This window comes from Rhopalosiphum maidis, chromosome 2 (assembly GCF_003676215.2).
Source record: "Rhopalosiphum maidis isolate BTI-1 chromosome 2, ASM367621v3, whole genome shotgun sequence".
Taxonomy (NCBI): Eukaryota; Metazoa; Arthropoda; class Insecta; order Hemiptera; family Aphididae; genus Rhopalosiphum; species Rhopalosiphum maidis.
This window is the reverse complement of record NC_040878.1, coordinates 8160093-8181341: the sequence shown is the minus strand read 5'-3', so window position 1 is coordinate 8181341 and position 21249 is coordinate 8160093. Positions and strand designations below refer to the sequence as shown.

The following is a 21249-nucleotide window of genomic DNA, read 5'->3' as shown; positions in this document are numbered from 1 at the left end:
GTTTTTGTTTTTCTTTTGAGTATATGTAAATAAAACAAACATTCAAATAAAATAAAAATATTTTGAAATAGGTAATTTGAGAAAAATGTAACATTAAATGTTTTGCACAACTTCAATTTTTTTTATTGTCCTTCACAAAATTTGCAAGATTACAATTAATTCACTCACGTATTTTATGGTTTAAAAATACATTATATTTTCCACGAACGATTTGTATGTAATTAAATAATTTTAGTAAAAACTAAAAAGCAAATGTAATAGGGACAACAATGTATACTTATAAATTTATATATTATCAGCTGCTGAATTACTCCACAACGTACGTGAGTAGTTACTAATGTGTTTGATTGCATAGTAAATGTTAACCACAACAGTTATTAATATTCAAAAAAGGGTAGCGTTTTTTCTCATTTACTTGAAATTCATTTAAGGTTGACTGGACAGCTTGCCGTAATCGATTTTTAAACGCCATTTCTATGTAAATTAACATCTGTGTATAATCCGACATCTGATCCTGGCCGTTACGCATATTTATTTATAATTATTAATTTAGGTACTTCTTTTACTGGATACTGAAAAAATTAATATGCTACTGATGTATAATAATTATGTATCACTAATTTTATTTTTATAACATTTTGACCAAAAATATGGAATTAGTAATTTAGTTTCTATAGTTCTGATTATACCAATACTGTATTCTGATATAATTGTTGTTGTTCTTAGAGGTTGTTTAACTGCGATTCGTTTTTAATTGTTCTAGTCGTCCAATACTAATAATGATTCTAGGATAGGTTTCTTTTAATAACGTTGCAGATAGTAAACACTATTCGTCTATGTATACATGTATATGTCTCTAAACGTCTTTATGTTTATATCATGTAGTTGTGGTACTGGAGTTATAACTACGACATGCTGTATATAAATTGTTTGACGTACGTATATTGGATGCTGATTAAAAATAATTGTGTACTTATAAATATTTGTCTTTAGGTTGTTTTTATTTACGAAAAAAATAAAAATTGTTTAGTTTGCTTCCATGTTTTTATTTATATTTATAGATAAAAATTAAAATGTATTGTTGGTCTTTGAATTTAAGTCTTATGAAACGTTGTTCTTTAAACCATAAAATAAGAGTTTACAATTTTTAATCAAGTATGGTAAGGCTAAGTGGGTGAATTGTGAAACAAGTGAAGGGACTGAAGAGTTCTTTTATTCTTTTGAAAACGTTTTTTGAAATCCTATTATATATTGTTTTATAAATTAAAATTAAAACATGGTTCATAAAATTATTTAAAGACTAGTATAATCAGTTATCAATATTATATTTTGAATTCCGAAAAAATAAAAAAAATAAATTCGGGTTAATATGTGCACATTTGATGGTCTTAAACTTTTTTTGTTATTCATTTTTTTCATTTATCCAACAAAAAACAATGATTTTTTTTTTATTTTGTAAATATTGTATTTGTGTATAATTTATCTATATAAAGGTTTGTGATAATGATAAATATTGTCTCATTATTTTTTTAGTTATCTAATATCATTAAAAAAATTATATATAATTCAAATTTTTATTGTATATTATGATATAATATTATAATAATAAAGGTTTTGAAAACTTATATTACTGCTGTAAAGCAAATTATTATTTTATTCAACTAATATGTAAATACATTACCACAAAATAATTTAGTTAAAAACTGGGGTATTATTACGTCTATTCAAGTACAATTATCTTGTATAACTTTTAGTAACAACATATCTATCATGTATCAATTCTCGATCAGTTTACGCATCGTCGATATATAGGGGTATGCACTGTATAGTGTGATGAAATTTCAGCAGAATGAGTCTTGTATTTATATGTTTGAGTGTCTCATAATTTCCGGTCCAACGACACACATCTCCCATTTTCCAAGGATTATGAGACAAAGAGCGGCGCATGAGACGCATATTTTTTCATCTATATTCTTCACGAGTTTCTTGTATGGATTTATAAGGTTATAAGAAAATAAGATAAGAAAGGGTTGAATAAAAATTAGGTTATACAATATTATTATTTATAATTATAATTATTTTAAACGCAGTTAGGTATATTTATATCTAAAAAAAAACACAAAAGACCACATTTACTAAAGTGATGTCTGGGGCTATAGCTTATTCTCACAGCCCTCTAAATATGTGATTAATTTTAAACTTTGGATGTAGTTATGTAGGCAATTTTAATGATTTTAAACAATATTTGTTTAATTAATATTAAAATTTATTAGTTTTTTTTCATAATTGTTTGATAGAACTTACCATAGAAGTATATATATTATATTCAAATAAAGTATTACAACTTCGTGTAAATAAAAAAAAAATCTTAATTACCTGTTGAATATTTGTACGAAATAAATTAATGCGTACAGAGTATAGACTACTATTGTACCTATGAAACTTCGTTTAAATTATTAAATTGCATAGGTTAGGTTAAACAATCAGTATGAAATATGAATACTTAGAATCTACAATCTACATGAAAGTAATTTATTTATATTAGTGTTCACTTACTGAAGAAACGTTTGTAAATAATACAATTATAAATATTGAATAGTAGCTAGTGCGTATATACTATATTATAATGTTCGTGACTTGAAGTGGTGCGTACAAATTTGTAACATATGTTTGAAACATTTTGTAGTGTCTGAAGATAAATACATTGGTTTTTTGAATTTGATTTACCCCTTTGGGAAGATTGTTAGTGTGTGCAATTTCGATGTGAAATATTGTTGAATTTCTTCATATAAAAGGGAAACAGCGTGTGAAGACAAATTGGGCTTATCTTCGAACCGGAAAGGAGCAATACGTTTTGTCCAGGTTTCGTTAATATTGCCTTTTGCTACTCTGATCACTCCCTTCGTCATCAGTTTGTTCATAATATACAAAACGACCTGCCTTTGCTAATAGCGATTTATAAAGTTCCAGTTGTACGAATTTATCCCTTGAATTCAGACCGAATCCATTCCGAGTGCATACCGTTAGGTCATCGGTCTTTGGCTACGTGTTTTCCCCCCTTTTTACGTCTGTAAAAATATACAGTCACCAAGCGAGTGGTACTCAAGAATAACGACCTTTTTGAGAGCACGCAAAAGCATCTTATGGTGGTTTAGTTTAGAGTGTTAACTGAAGAGTCATAATTAAATTAAACATTTAGTTTAAAATTATATTGAATACAAAAATAAAATAAAAATGTGTACAAGAACATTTAAATATAGTAAACCAATGTATAATTAAAAATATTAATTTTTACATTTTGTATTTTTGATGAATTATTATGTCAATCTATTAAGTTTAACATATATCATATAATATTTTATAATATCATCACATACTACATTTTACAAAATCTATATATTCATAATAGTTTACCGTTTATAAATTGATATATACGATCGTATAGTAGGTACTATAATATAGATAGTGTACACGCATTTATGGTATTTTTTTATTTAAAAATTTGTGATCATGTAAGTGTTATCAATCAATGTGAAAATATATTTTAAATAAAATGTAATAGGTATAATATTTTGTTATACAATACATTGATGATAGAAGAATAACATTTTTTATATAATACTATAATATTGAAATGTCTTTGCCTGTTTTCCGTATAGTTCTTATATTTAAATTTACTTTGTTTCATTTTTTATTACTTTTTATAAAGTTTTATATTTTAAAAAATGTGGTTTATTATAATATACATTAAATGTATTGTTATTTTAAATATTTAGTTGAACGCTTAATATTTAATTATTGGAGAATACACGCATTTAAGTAATTAATAATAAAAAATAAAAATCATTAATTTTAATTGACTATCCAAAAATTTTAAAACTACGTAGAGCTTAAATATTGTATTTCTATTGTGTATATTTTAGACTGGAGTGAATAGAATCTTAAAACAATAATAAATAAATAGAATAGGTACAATATACATATTAATGTCATTTATTGTATCTTGTATGCTGTTTATTATTTCATACAGTGTAATCACATTATGTATAGTATTTACAAAGCATAATAATAATTATTATTACAGGCTTAATGTTTTATTCTTTTAGTGGTTGGACGGGGGAGGGATTAACTATTGTTGTAATATTTCTATAATGATGAGTCGACTTACGAGGGGAAAAACCAAATCATTATTTGTATCTTATTTAAAAAGGGAGAAGAAAGACTATCGTTTTCAAAATATTCGTATAAACATTATACTCTACCGTCTACATAGCCTGAAGGTCCAAATACATCAGCCTACCCTCGAAGACATTAAAAAAAAAAAAAATAGTGAAATATATTTTATCCGTTTGGTAGAAATTATTTTCAAGACAAGTAATACTTGATGTATTAGTATTTTTTTGTCATTTATTGTACTAGATTTTAGATAGAATCTTCGTTAAAATACATTGTTTATTCTTTTGTCAAATGTTCAAACAATTCAGGTCGATTTCTAGAACAACAAATGCTTTGTTAAAATTTGTTGATAACTAACACCTATTGATTATTGTTATTAGAAAGTGACCTCCTTTATGTTGATCAAAGAAACAAAATAATGTATTCTATATACTTATAGTGGTATGAGTCCTCAGAAGTTGTTCTTATAGTAATTAAAATATATCGAAAATACACAATTTGATGCTTAATTATTGATAAAATTTTCAAACACTACAATTTGGAAATAATTTTGTAAAGTTTTAATTTTGATACTTAAAAATAGCTTGTAATAGATTTCTCATAAGTTGTTCTAACTGGAATTAAATAAAAAAAAACTTAAAGTAAAGTCATTGTATGTTACAAAACCTTAGAATTTCTCAAATTATAAAAATAAGATAAATTATTTTTTATAAAATATATTTTTTTGCTCAGGTATTATGCAATATATATGATTTTCACGTATTTAATATTATTATAAAAATAAATCTCGGTCGTGGTATATGATTTATGTGCTGTGGCTGGAATATTGTTATTGTATATATAATATATATAAATGTATGTATAATACATGTGTGTGTGTGTATCTCAGATTTTCTGCAGGTGTAATATCACGTATAGTATGCGAAAGTATTCCGTTTATTCAATTCTCTTTTGGTCCGCCTTAAGATAACTTCCGTGATCTTAGCATATTTTTCGCGTTTAACTCGAAACGAGGTATCATAACCGCCGTCCTTGCTTTTCCCCAATATTTACATATTTGCCTACCCCCTATGTACTTATACATTTATATAAAATAATACGTAGGTAGCTGCAGTGGTGGTGGTATTCTTTATGATTTCTCTCACACCAAAACAAATCTCTTCCGCACATCCACGGTTATAGTAATATTCCATCAACAACAGCAGGTTACTGCCAAGAAGGGATTTCGTTGATTTCGTTTCGCATTTACATAAACGACTCTCCACTCCGTAGCCCTCGTTAAAACAACAATTCTGAAAATAGAATTTGCAAACAAACTTTGTTCATGGAAATAAAATTATTTTCAAAACACGAGTATTTTTCTTTTTTTTTATAACATTGTTAATAATAAATACATATATTATTCAATAGTAGTGGTATTGATCAAATTTATAAAATACTAAGACAGTACAGGATAAAAATGTATACCCAGTTATTGGTCGCACTTCTTTCACTTTGCTTACCACGCATGATAGGTTGTGTATTATTAATATTTAATATACATTTGAAAGCAAATAATAACTTATAATAGGTACCTACCACAAAAACAACTTCAAGTAGCATCAGTAAAAATTTCCTGATATAGTATTTATTATTATTGTAAATTAAATTGTAGTCGTATGCTTAGAAAGATAAAAAACAAAAATCGATGTTTCTAAAAATGGATACAATTTCAATTTAATGATTAGAAATATTTCAATCATTTGAATCTTGTTACTTACTAAGAATTGTATATAATATTATAACTGTAATATATGAATTGTTGTAAAGAGAAGAGAAACTAAATTGTATTGCCTTTATAATTTCGTTCAAAATTTATTAATTTTTATTATACATTTGTTTAAAATAATTTACATAAGAAATATTATATTTAGTACATTTATTTTTTAATATAAAAATGTCGATTATTGTTTTGTTTAGTATTAATTGATTTTTATAATATCCTTTATTTTTAATAAATAAAATAATATTTTATTATAGTTGTGTCTTAGGTAGGCTTATGAAATTCATTTTCATTTTATTATATCATATAGCACTTATGTGTATGGCGTGTATGTATTATTTAACTAAACTCTAAAGTACATAGAAAAATCGTTATTGGGATGAATTGTATTTACAATGTCCTCAATTAAGTTGTCTTATTCGTTCAAAATTGCAGCACAGACTACTGACGTTAATGAAAACTGCAATCTCAACAATGCACATGAAACGTAATTGAATCGTATATTGTGTATATTCTTTCCCCCAATGATAGTTTTTTTTACACATCACGTGAATTACGTTTTTGTGACGTACGTTGCAAAAGCCTTTTTTCACTGTCTCTCCCAAGAGTCGGTCATGTGTAGCTTTCACATTCTGTTTTTTTATTTTTATATTCAGGACTCGTGTAAAGTTACATCGGGGGCTTGAAAGCCGAATGACATGCGATCCGGTTTGAACATTTTTTTCTTAGACAAGCAGCTTAAACAGTTGGTGACAATTTCTCTTTGCGTGACACCAGGCATTTCCAAGAAAAATCGATCGAGTTGTCTTGTTTACATGTATTAAATAATTGTATTTCATTGATCGGCTTATCTGAAATTTGCACTGTAATTTAATATAAAACTATGTAGCAAAAATATGAAATTAACGAACTTTAAAAATATTTGATTTATGAATTTTTATATTTTGTAATAAGTAAAAACGGGACTCTGTTGCAGAAAAAGAACACTGCAAAATAAATATTTATAAAATGATCATTTTAGATAAACACTGTGCAATTTTCATATAATAAATTGTTAATAGATAAAATAAAACTTTTGTTTAATTAATGGTAAATTAAAGTAAACATATTTATATATACTTAATATAAACAACAATTAAAATTAAAATTGGTAATCAGTATTATGGTTAACTTAATAATATCATCCAATTTATTAAAAAATAGTAGTTTAAGTTAGTAAAGTGTTTAATATTTCTTGATTTTGATCATACAATTATTATTGTAAATTAATCTGACTTTAGTGCCAACATAGTGTTGTTTAAATTATATTAAAACTTTTATTTATATTGTATCAAATAGTCATATATTATGTTATGAATGTAATAGAAATGTAAAAGAAAATAACGTTATCCTATTAGGAGAAGTTATAAAAAGATAAAATCGTGAAGAATTGTTTTATATATCGAAAAACTAATATTATCCCTTCATAAATAACTTTTCCAATTTAGTAAAGTTTCTATACGAACAATTTTTTGTTACTAAATATATATAATTATTAGGTATATATGGTATTAAAAAAAAGACGCTGTAGATAGTACAAATATTAATGTGTACAATTTAAGTTCAAATAAGTATTAGTTATACGTTCGTCGTATGAAGATAAAATCAGTGAATAGTTGAATATGTACCTAATTTTAAATTTTAATTTAGTATAAAATAATTAAAAATGTGAAAAATACTAGTAGTAGTACTACTAATAGTTACTATTCTGTGTTATATAATTCGTAAAAAAATATACATTATTTTTGATTAATTACAATTTAAAATATAAACATTAGTAGTATATATTTGAGAGGTATTTTATAAAAAATTGTTTAGTCTTAAAATTATAAATAATAGAAATATATGCATGTTAGAACTTAGAATATAATTAGAAAATGCATGTAGGTATAGATGAACCCGTTCATCAATAACTAAAAACATATCTTGCTAATCCCTAATATGTATATTTTATATTTTAAATAATTCTTTGATCATGCTTTTTAATGATCGGAAAATACCAATTTATAAAATTTAATCAAAAATTACTATTATAGTGTATTATGATGTGTTTATTTTAGTTCTACAAAAATAAATCGCTGATTATGTGTGTTTATAGTTTTAGTTCTAGGATAATAGTATTTAATTCCGTACAAACCTTTATGTTACTAAAATGAGTACAGAGTTGTAAGTTTTTAGTGCAAATGTACAATAATTCAAAGAATGTATTATTTTTTGTATTTTAAAATACTGTATTTAGTTTTTATTGTTATGATCACCGGTCATTGCGGTTAAAATCAATGATAGTTGGAGTTGTACAATTGAAAATCATGAAACGTTTTATTATAATTGAATACAATTAACATGTATTTCACATAATAATAATGATAGCACAAAACAAAATAATATTCTTAGGACCATATTGCTTTGTAAAACCTGTCTTAGAGAAGAATTTTTGTCTAACAATATAGAAAAACAAAGGGTACCTTTATAAAAAGTAATTCATATACAATATATTACCAGAATTATACAATACCGTATGCGGTATTTTCCCAGTTACCATGACTACTCTTTGCTGTAAACATTAGAACACTTAATTCTTGATGTTTTTCTTCCACTTTTACGCTTTACATTTGTGTTACAGTTGTTGAGTGCCGTTGCCAATGATCTGGACTACATGCTTACGGACCTTTACGATTCGCCTCCCACTACGTTAAACAGGTAAGATAGATAATAATAATAATAATATATTTCAGATATAAGAGGTACAATAATAAATAATTCTGTAAATAAAAAAAAATACATAAAATGGTAGGGTCAATTTTTTTATTATCTAATAATCGGTGAAGTATAAAATTATGAATAAATTGTACTCGGTTCGATGCGTGTTATTGAAATAATATTGTTTACGCGTGTATACTCGTGTATTTAACTCACGTTCAGTGGATATTGGATTGTGTTCGCCGTCGTTGCCATTGTCGCCGTAGATGAAACATGTTTGTCGCTGCCGACAGTTGCTATTCCGTTCGTCGTGCACGTACGTTTCTTGTGAGTGGTATACTTATCCGAAATAACAATAATTTATCAATACGTAGGTACGGCGACAGTGTTAAGTTGAGTTTAAGGGTATGGTAGTGGTTTGACATGTGTAAACAATATAAGTGATGGTATTCGTTACGCTTATTCTGTTGGCGAAAATTAAAGTATCGTGAAGTGTTCGAAACCGAAATTTAACGGATTCGTATTAAATTAAAAAAATCGACAAATTTTTACTTTATTGGAGTTACTCATCCAGATTTCATTATTTGTTGTAATATATTATATCGCACACAGTCAAGTAATAATAATATATTTTATATACCTATCTACGAGTAGTTGCAATCATTTTCTTTTAACAGACATTTGACATAATATATTATAGTTATATAGCATTCGGTAGGTACGTTGTTCACCTACAGGTTTTAAACATTATTTCTACCGATTTCGATGAAGGGGTATTCCAAATGCTTTCTTTATTCATGCTCATTTATACAGTTTGTTTGTTCCGGAAAACCGATTTATCGTTTTATTCTGATTCAAATATACCTCCCTAACATGTAACGCCTTAGTACCAGAAACGAATTATTCTCAGTACACGGGATATAGTGTCCGTCCGGTTCCAATGCCGTTATTTAGGGTGTATAAGATCTATATTTCTCGGACCCTCCATAAATATTGCCGAGCTTTCGACAAAAGCTTTTTTCCGTTTTATTTTTCGTAGTAGATTTATGTAATAAATAAAATAAACACATTTACATTTAGATTTAAATATTTAAATAATTTTTCTTAAGGTTTGGCATTAAATTGTTAACATTTTAGTTTTTTTTCATTTATAAAAATACAATATATATTGTACAAGTAGTAATTACATAAAAATATTAAAAATTTAATATTTTCTATTTTAAATATTTAAAATTAAAGCCTCATTATGTTATAACTTTTAATAGAAAGTTACTCATTTTATTTGGAAAATCCATTAAAAATATTTTTTGTCCTTGAATTTTGCAATTATATGTACTTAAGCTTTTAATATCTTTTATATGCCAATAAATTTAATTGGGTTGACAATTGTCCATCTTTAAGTCGTATAATAAAAGATAACACAAAACTAATTTATGTATTATGATTGTATAGATTATATACATACTGCAGTATATAAACATAAATATAATTAAAATATTTAATCGAAACAATTTATTTAACTCATTGATGATAATATGACAATATTTTTGGAGCCGTTACATTATTTATTGGTGAAATGTTGTTTGCATTTATTTTATTAAGATATCATTCATTTTTATTTATTTATTTTGACTTGGATTACATATTACATTTAATTCTGAATGTAAAAACTGTGAAAATAATGGCAATAATATTATAGAGAAAGTGTATATACATAGAAGAAAGCTATGTGATTTTTAGGCCGTTTGTATTCAGAGAACACCACCCAGCAGATGGTGCTTGACCCACGTTCTGACAAATTATTATTTTGTTCGTGTAATCTTAAAATAGCTCAACGCTAATAATATCGACAGAGTAGCTGTTCTCCTTTGTAACCTAACAATAGAGTATCAATATGATTAAATAATATTTTGTTAAAAATATAATTTTATTGCAACTCCTAATGATAAAACCAAAAATATAATATATATTATTATTTTAATATATAAGTAATTTTATGATGTTATTAACTTATACTTCTATTAGTATACGTCTTTAATATAGAAAACTTGACTATTTGTTTAGATGCGTGATATGTGTCAACAATAAAATTATTCAATGTCCAATATTATTATACAAGTAAAGTTTTGAGTGGTATTTTTGTTCTGTTGTTTTAATATTAGCTTGTAAGAGTTCTTTACTAATTGTATCTTTTTACACGTGGTGTACAATTTATTATTTTGGTCTTAATGTTTATTCATGTGATATTTAATTTCAAAATTGTTAACAAACATACAGTTTAGCTGTTATTTGTGAGCACCAAAGTTGTAGGTACTTACTCGTGTGCTATAAAATTCAGTATACATAAAAACTACTCGTTTTAAATTATTTTTCCCATATGCACGTTAATGGTCCATATTTTTGAAAATTAAATTTCCCTTATAGTTCAAACCCTTGTTTTATGTACCGTAAGAGATAAGCATTCCGTTGTTGTATATTCTCCTCGGTGATTTATGCTGTTGAAATAATTGTTGTTTTTGGTTATGATTCCGCCGTGGTCTGCATTCCATGATCACATTCCTGGGGCATCCCTTTTGTTAATCCGAAACTAATAACGACAGTGGCCAGTAGAGGGTGGTTACAACTAAAGCTTTAAGGTTGGCCGCAACACTATCATTGCGAAATGTAAAAGGGAGAGAGTGAAAACGGGATTTTTCCCCTTTTCACTGCTGAAAGAATGAAACAACACGCACACTTCCTTGAGTGTCTGGATCATAATATACTCTTGAAGTCGCAAATTCATGTTACACTTCGGTTTATGTCACACGTACTGTTTTTAAATGAAATACCATAACTAGATATAAGGACATTTCGACAATTGGATTTTCGTTTTTAGTCTCTCAATTTGCCGTTAAACAATGATTACATTGTAAAAATTGTTCAACATTTACTCGTCGAAGTCTTCACAAATATAATAGTTATTATTTTAGTATATTGTTAGTATACGGTATAACTTTCATCTAAAGCTCTTTTGGAATTGAACCAACCAAGCTTAACAATAATAATAATTTACAATATAACAATATTGTTGCGTGTACATTTTCCGAAGGTTTGATTTTTTTTATTTATTATTTAATGTGGGTATCCACTTATATACAATTTTATACAGTTATTTTTTCTTTTAGTTTATTTTGTTAAGAAGTAATTTAACAATACTCAATATAAACTCCATAAAACAAGCGTAGAAATTAATTATATTTTTATAATAAAAATCAGGTCACCTCACCTGTAAATATACACCTATTTTAAATTTTGGTATATCTAGCGATATTTTGTTTTTAAATTAAATTAATATTTTATTTATTTACTAGAATACACGTATTTGCATATTTATTTTTTGTATTTCATGAATTACTTAAGCGTAATGAAATCTAGATTTACGAGAAATTAACGTATGAAATAATTTTTCCAACTAAAACATTAAAGAGTTATTTATGTATCTATAATATTATAAATTATTTTGTTAATTTTATTTATAAAAATCTTTAGTTTTATTTTGTTTTGCTAATAAATTTAACATCATATAAAATTATGAGATCTTACTCTGTTCATAAGTGAAGTGTTATTGCCTATTTAAAACGCCGTCTTTATATATCATATTATTTTGTATAGTACAGCCTGATTCGTATTTTAGTTTTTCATTTTCTAAATGTCCAAAACTGTTAAATAAGCCCATATTTCTTATAAGTTAAAAATAAATTACTGGTCAAAAAGTTCCAACTTTCCTTGCAGTCAAATATAATTTTAGATTTTATAAAAGTCGATCTGTCCAATAACTCTGACAACTTTATATTTTATTACATTTGTACAGGTCATTTATCATTGCACAAGATATAAGAAGTATTCCATCACAAGTGACATATTACCCAGAACCATTAGTTAGTATTAATTTCGATTCCACGTCACTACGTTGATAAGTTAGGGTATTTGAAAAAATATATTGTTAAAAATAACAGATCGATGTAAGAGAAAAATCTTTTTTGAGGTATATTTACGATTTTGAAATGGAGAGTTTTTATTTTTTATCCAAAGCCAAAGAGGGTCGTTCTCAAAGATTTCCATTCAGACACACAGCTGTCACATTCCCATATTAACGTTTCATCTGTTTGCCTCGAGCGACTGAAATCAAAAGGCGGAAACGGAAGTAAATAGAAATGGGAAATGCAAAGAAATAGCCGTTTTACATACTCGGATATTCATATTATCATGTAAACAAATAGAGAAGTTATATCTCGCAATGTATAGCTTTTAGTTGCATTATCAAACTGTAATTAAAAAATAATATTTAGTGTAATTTCATTGTACCTACATTACATACTATACTTAGTACCTACCCTCATATTAATTTTTTTTAATGAAATTAAATTGTATTTCGTTAATTTTACATATAAATCATATTATTTTAGTTGTTTATTTTGTTACACGAATATTAAAAATAAATAGTTATAGTATTTAATTTTACGCAATTAAGTAAACAATTTAATATTTAATATACATGTTAGTTTTGTAAATCTTGAAATTCATAGTAGGTTCTACTTCTATTTCTTAATTGTTATAAAAGAAAAAAATCTTTAAATTAAAAATTTAGTTGTTGCATATAGCAAACATTGTTTAAAATTTCATAGAAAATACTAAAAATGACTATTTAAATTGTGAATGAGGACCTCTTCATTGTTTTCACTACAGCGAGGTGCTCTATTCCTTACTATAGGTGTTGGTTAATGCTTCGCAGTTTTTTTATGTAAGCACGATTTACTGTCTCAAGTTTTTTCGTACATTTTTGCCTAGGCCTTAGACCTTTCCAGTTCCCTAAGGATTGCAAGGATGGTTCCGTGTAAATAACAGCCTAGCTGGTCATTCTTATTTGTTTCTATTACGGGGCTTAAATGCATCTATACGACATTCTTGTGGCCACAATAAAACGCATACCGGACTTGATCATAAATCGCTTTTATGGGAATTCCCATAGCGAATTTACGGGGGAGAAAACCTATACACTTTTTCACTATTTGGGGTACCAGAAAACTGAATAGTGGAACAATTGTTATTGAAAGTACACACACAACCAAACTTTAAACTAAGAAGAATAGCACACGAAGAAAGCTATAGAGTCGATGTCGATTGAATGTCATTTTATTTAAAGTTATTTATTATGATTTATATTTTGACAAATAGTTTTAATTTTTAAATTATCATGCATATTTTTGAAAAACGGTTGTGAACCATGTTTTTATTTTACAATGTTGTCTAGAATGATTTTTTTTTTTATTTAGAATCTTTTTAAGTTAGTTTTGACCAACGGATTATTCTTTGTAAAAATTTGGTTTCTAATGTACTTGTCTGGGGTGTTAAAATTGATTTAATGTGTTTTTAGGATAAGATATTATTTTTTTTAACGTCATTCTTGTAAAGTTATAAAGTGTATTGTATTTTTAAACATAAAATTAATTTAAAGTTCAAAATTTGTTAGGTTCTCATGAATTAAATATGTGTTAAAAGAGAAATGTTCTTTGTTATTTTAAATTGGTTGCGCTAGTTTCAATTGCGTAAGTATTGTACATTTATCCATTAGCTAATTTACACAATCATAAAATAAAAGTAAATTGAATTCAGTGTAACAATTTTAATACAGTTTTTTAGAACAATAGAATTTATATTTATACTTTAAAGTAATTGTTACCATATACATCTTAGTATTATAAATATAAAAATTTAATTATTTATTAAAATGTTATGTTAAAAACATCAATACAATTTGTCTAATTTCTTATTATTTTATTTTTGTTATGGTAATATTTAATGAACATCTCATAATTATGTATGCGGTGTGTATTATAAATTTTATATAGTAGGAAGTATAACTTCACATAGTAATATTAGACTATTATTTGTTATACCGATAAAGTATTTTTATTTATATAGGCAGTTCACTATAACTTTAAAATATTTTTTAATTATTTGATAATCAATGCTATACATACAATATTTGGAAAATATTCCGCTTAGTTATGAAATTAAGAATCTAGTTAAAACAGTTTACATTAAAAAGTTAAGTATCATAAGTTATATATTTTTTCAAAGATATAATGTTTTAAGTTTTAAATTTACATAATTTTATACTTTTTTCGGGATGTTCTCTGTTGAAATTATTACTCTGTTCTTCTGAAAGTGAATAATATTATTAAAATTGATTAAACTAACATTAATGGCACTTGGTTTGATAATTGGTCTTCACCGTTTGTAGATCTTCTGGGAAATATTTTTAAAAATACACTTATCTTTACTATGGACTTATCATACTTTTGAGTTTTGGATTTTTAAGTCATAAATTATTTGGTTACATTAGATGGTTACTTTTTTGTTGCGTATGTACAATGATTTTTTTTTATAAAACTGGTAAAAACATAAATAAAAATGATAATCCCTATTAATATGTCAAATAATAATTTCCCCTAATATAATATATAACCTATATTATATGCTCCAGTACGTTGGACGATAGTCGATGTATTTTATGCTCGGGTCCAGTTGCAACCGACGTTTTCTCTAATTTTTATCATTATATACACGCAAACAATAATGAATTGTTATTGTAATTGCGGTTCATACCTATACACAGCGGTGTTGTGAGGGTGGCAGTAGAGGCGCTCCTGTCGTCAAGATGTTAATTTATGGCTTCATTACGAACATCCCATGCCTTCCCCTCTCGTGTGTACGATAAATTTTACAATGCATGTAATATAACATTTTTGAACCATAATCCGACAGACGTGTATGAGGTGGTGGTAGAGGGGTGACCATTATTATATTTCATTCGAATATTGGAGGGGAGAAACAAAATATCGATGGGATTATTGCCTTAGAATGTTGTTTTAACGGCCGCTCAGTTGGATCATAAAACCGTGCCTGTGGACAATTAGCTACCGCAGCAGCCCCGAATTATGACCGGTCATTTCGCATAAATCTACTAATAATTATTATATATTCCACGATGCTTAGTTTACTTTACCCTGATTCCTTGCTGAAGGTCCAACGCTGGGGTTGTGTGTCTAGACTCATAATTGGCTTATTATACCAGTTTAATAGATTTTCGTAAACTACGTCAAAGCCCATTACGAACACCGACGATAGATTCCGTAAAAGCTTTTATAGACAACTTATGTGGTTTTTTATTTTTGCCAGTTGCACTTTGATAATTAAATGGGTGAAATGAGTACAGTTTAAACTTTAAAATTGTTTCTCTCAACATTGAAACTCTGTTTTTAAATCTACAAATTAACGTTTTCAATTACTGTTTTCTATACTGTGTATAGTATAATATAGAATATATACGAACATACAAAAATACTATATAAAAAATTACCTGCGTTGGCTGTAGATACTCGTATTTAAGCAACATCTCATCCATTTATTATATTGTCTATTTTCTATTATTATTTTTAATCCAATTCGGTAGTTCTGCTATAGTTTGCGTTGTCGAAAAGTGTAATGATATATTGGCTGTAAATTTCACTATTACATACCGATTAAGTACTTCCTTAACTATCTCTATGATAAGTACCTACAAAACACAAGTGAAAAGAAAATATAATAATCATACTTGTATTATAATTTTATTAATTCTATAAATTATTTCAAAGAGGAAGATTTAATATTAACCTTAAAGTGTTTTTAATTTTTTTTTTTTTAATAATATTCTTTTACTTAAATTATAATTATTGGCTATTATAGTTGTATAATTTATTTAATACGAAATGTTCCATAGTATTATAAGTTATAACAGTAGTAATGTGTATACATAATCTAATAGGTACATGTTGTAATAGTTTAATTTTTAAATATTTACATCGAAAGAATTCCCAGAATGAAATTAAATGTGTAAAGAGATCTTGTATGGTTATGTGTATTTATAAATATGTGTGTGAGATTTAATTCAAATTAATTGTGATAAATAATGATTTAAATGATGTGAATAATAATAATAATAATAATAATACGTAATAGGTAACTAAGAATTATTTATTGTGTAAGTTTGCTTTTTGATTTTATTTGGTCGTACGAGTATAATACATTTTATATATTGTATACTATATTTAAAGAAATAATCTGTTGGCAATATAGTTCCAAATAATTCAGTAAATCTGCAAACATCTCACTTACTCTAAAATATTTAAATATATAAAATCTTAGGAAGAAACGGAAACGGACATAAACTTCATTAACACTCTATTACTTAGTGACGAAATCTCAGTTGGAAATTTACCAAATAAAAATCTTGATTTATATGTGTACGACGATGAAACTACAGAAAACGGATGCACTTATAGATTATGGTTCAGTTGTATTATTTGTATGTTTCTATCAGAGAGTTTTTTTTTTTTTTACTAATTCATAAGTAGATATAAACTATTCATTATTATCATTGGTACTAGATTTTCATTAAAAGTGGGCGGACGTACTTAGTAAGTACTTATATGGGTGTATAATTTAAAAAAAGGTATTGCACTAAAACAAATTTATGTATTTAGGGTATATTTCCACGTGCCATGTTTATTATAGCCACTGTATAAAGTAACACGTAAACAACATCTAGTCAAGTGCTTTTTGCTATCATACGTTTAAGTAAACATCGTTATCATTGTAGCAGTACCTCTCTCATACTTACCTTTCGACCGTCTTGGACACTTTTGCTGCCGTTATGTCGGCACTTAAATAAATTGAGGTTTCCGAAAAGGTTTCTAACTGAAAACAGTCATAAAACCTTTTGAATATTTCCGACATATTTTTTTACAGTCACTTAGTATAGCAATTCAAATATAGACGTCAAACTACCAGTACATTTTAAACTATAATAAAAGTTTACTTACCTACTCTGTACACACCTGATCCACGATGCTAAAAAACCCTTAACCGCTCGTATTTCATTATGCTAAAGTGCGAAGGAATTACCCCCAACCAGCGAACCAGCGTAAATCATACAATATACTACCATTGTTTATTATTACGACAAAGACTTTTTCGGGGTTAAAACTGGTGGCTTATGGGACTTAGCGGTGTAAGATGTGTTTCTTTAAACTTTTGACAACACATAAATAACTGGGTTTTCAATCCAACTTTTATCAACACACTTGTATACCGCTGGGGCGATAGAAAGGAGCGTGAGCCGTGGAACTTCTCGCATACTGTGGTGTATTACCAGTAGTGCGATGAATTTGATTAATGTACAATCGTGAGTTTTGCGTGTGCGTGAGTATGTCTTAAAAATAGAGATAAAATGTATGAAATTGTAATAGTAATAATATGATTGTGTGATTTTCTCTTTGCACGTTTAACTAGTCATTGGATAGGCTTACCAAGAGTGTTATTCACTCCTATTGCAAATTTAATTCCATAATTCTTCTCGCGTGTATATGTGTCGTTTTGTTGTAGGTTATACTATACTTTTCTATCTTGTTTCCTCCGTATTTATATTCTATATTTTATTTGCCAACACAGCAACACAGCAACACAGCAACACAGTAATTAATATATATATATTTTTTTGTCAAATAAAATGTTATTACATCTGTAATATGCTCATAATTGCTTTTTTGTTTAAGTAATTAAAATATAATTAAAATTAATTACATTTGATGGTTTAGTTTCTTTAGCGTAAAATTTGCTAAGTGGGTTTCGTAATAATATAATTAGATACTGGCCAAATAACAAATATACCTACAATAATATCCCTATATCTCAGCTATACATTTTAGTTAATATGTCTATTAAAATCATCTTTAATTATTTTGTTTATCAATTAATTAATTGTGTAAATTTGTTAAAAAAATGTTTTTTTCAACATCATATATATTATACTTCAGAGTTCAGGTATACAAATAAAAAATATTCTTAGTAGGTAATTCATATTAATATAACGAAACTTTTAATAATTATTTTGTCTGTCGTATAGAAGTAATTTTCATTACGAATTCCATATATTTAAAGTTATTTTGAAAGGCTTTTTTTTCAACTCAGTTTTCTAGAACTGTGTATAATAATGATATAATTTAATTTCTTTGATACAAAACTTTATTATCTGTTCAATTTAATTGGTAATAACAACATACGTACTACTTATAACATACTTTATTTAAACTCTGTTTTCTTAAAATTATAAACTTGATTATTAATAGAAATAAATTATTTATTACTTAATATTTATTTTTCATCTCAAAGTTTTATAGTATTGAAAAAATGGAGTATGATTGTGTAATATACATTAAAATACGACGGTACAATTGATTTTAATTTTGATATTAAATTAAAATTAAATTTAGCATATGATATGGACTGTGATAAATTATTCCACTATTAAAATAGATTTTGAGTAAAATAACTAATTTATTGTGATCAAAATTAATATTGATTGAAGTGTGCATATTTTCTTCTTAATATGACATCACAAAATGAACAAAACATAAAATCTCAATAAGTATATAAATGTAAATACAAATAAATGTAAATAACAAATAGTAGTATATAAATAAATGTTTCATATAATTTAAAAGAGTCTTATGATTCTTATTTTTTATTAAATTTATTATTGTACATATAAATTGAACATAAAATGTTTAACATACCATCTGTGCTAAAAATACAATATTTGAGATATTGTTGAATATAAAAAAAAAATATGAAAAGTTGCATGTTGAAAAAAAAAATGAGGAAATGATTTACGCTTTTATTTACAGCGGAAAACGTTTAATTCTTATTTCAATGAAGTTTAGGAGAGAGCACAAAAGGCTTTAGGCCAAACTTTGGTTATAACATTGTATTCTATTAACCATACACATTTTCACATAAATCTAAAGCCCATTATCACCCAGTGCCATTATGCGGCTAGTTCGTAATTAAAATTTCCTATACGTTCCTAACACAATGTTGTAAATCGCGTTTTATCGGTCTCAGCCCTTTCCTTCGAAATATTCACAACAAGGATGATATTCGTGTTAGTTGCTCCCCTGCATGCCAGTTTCCTGAACATTACTCGCACACACGCACACACACACACACACCACACACATACACATATATATGGCGTAATGTAATACCCGCGGTGGGCCATATTATACAAAACCCGTGTATACATACTCTCCCTTACCCCCACTTTAAGTTTCTACTTAAGAGTATATACCCTGCATGTTAATGGAAATCGCACTATCGAAAGCTTTTTCAACTCACCCACCTACCCCATTTGACTGAACATATAAGTGTTAGGCGTTTAAGTATCGAAATCCCTCTAACATTATACAATATTCCAGTTGTGTTTAAACACCCGAGACAGTTTTATGTCACGACACAGGCCGCTGCTATCTGTTCACGACGAGTACTATGTGACCGTCGTCTTTAATGGTGTTATGATATCTTGGTATTAATTTAGTACTAGTATTTAATAGTATCATATATTAGCATATTATAATATCTACACATACTTACGATGACGGTTTAACAACGCCATAATAGATCTGATTTAAAATAGTCACACATTATTAAATGTCATGTGCATCAGTTATTTTATGTGATAGATTTACTCGTACTTATAGTTGAAGTGTACGTCAAGAAGTTCATTTAAATTTATAGCAAGCTGGTTGTATACATACTTATACATTTCTTTTAAATGTATAATGTATTTAATAAATATGATAATGGATAAGTGTGATCAATTTCATCTGAAATCACGAGACTATATTTAATTTAAAAACGAGTAGTTGTTAAAATTCGATGTATCGACATTTAAAATTTTCATTTCTTTTAACTTACCTTTCAATTTTTCTTTTATTTTAATTAAATAATGTGAAATAATTTTAGTGTAGCATAAAAATTTAATATAAATATTCGTATTTGTATCATAACATTATACTGTAAGCATATTACAAATTTCAACTATGAAATTATGATATCATGTAATCATCATAAATTATAACCATCTAAAACCTAATAGTATAAAATAATAACATTAAAAAAAAATAAAAAAAAAAAAAACAGTTGTAAAAATTAAAACGATATTTGATAATAAAAAAAATAGCAACATTATTTTAGTCATTTTATATAGCTAGTAAGTCTGATTTATTTTTCATTTTAGTTTTAAATTTAAATTTACGATATCTATCGTATAAATTATAAAAATGTAACTCTTTAATTTTACTTAAATCATTAATACGCAAAACGAATTTTACAAATGTATTTTTTTAGGGATACTAAAAACCACACTTATCTTCTAAAGTACTTTTTGCAAAGTAATTTTATATTTATAGGCGTAGAAAGTTAAAGGGATCCGTATGTGCGTAAATTTTTTTTTGTAATATTATAGGTACATTACGTATAGGAAGTGAACGTCTATAACATTGTACGCCTGCTGTTTTTGAGTTCTATCTACCATTAATCGTAACGGTGAGGGGGTATGTTGAAAAAGTTGCTAGGGTTGCACCTACACCTCTGCCCTCACCTGGATGAGACCCAATATCGTTTGAAGTTTTCTCATTTTGCAAAGAGTC

General features: G+C 26.6%; 1 protein-coding gene across 1 annotated transcript in view; it reads left to right on the top strand.

The window, feature by feature from the left end:
* Positions 1–21249, top strand: part of LOC113550912 (protein sprint-like) — an 85401-nt gene that overhangs the window by 2939 nt on the left and 61213 nt on the right. The window contains 1 exon segment of the mRNA XM_026952867.1: positions 8601–8677. Within this exon segment, the coding sequence (XP_026808668.1) occupies positions 8601–8677 (77 nt within the window).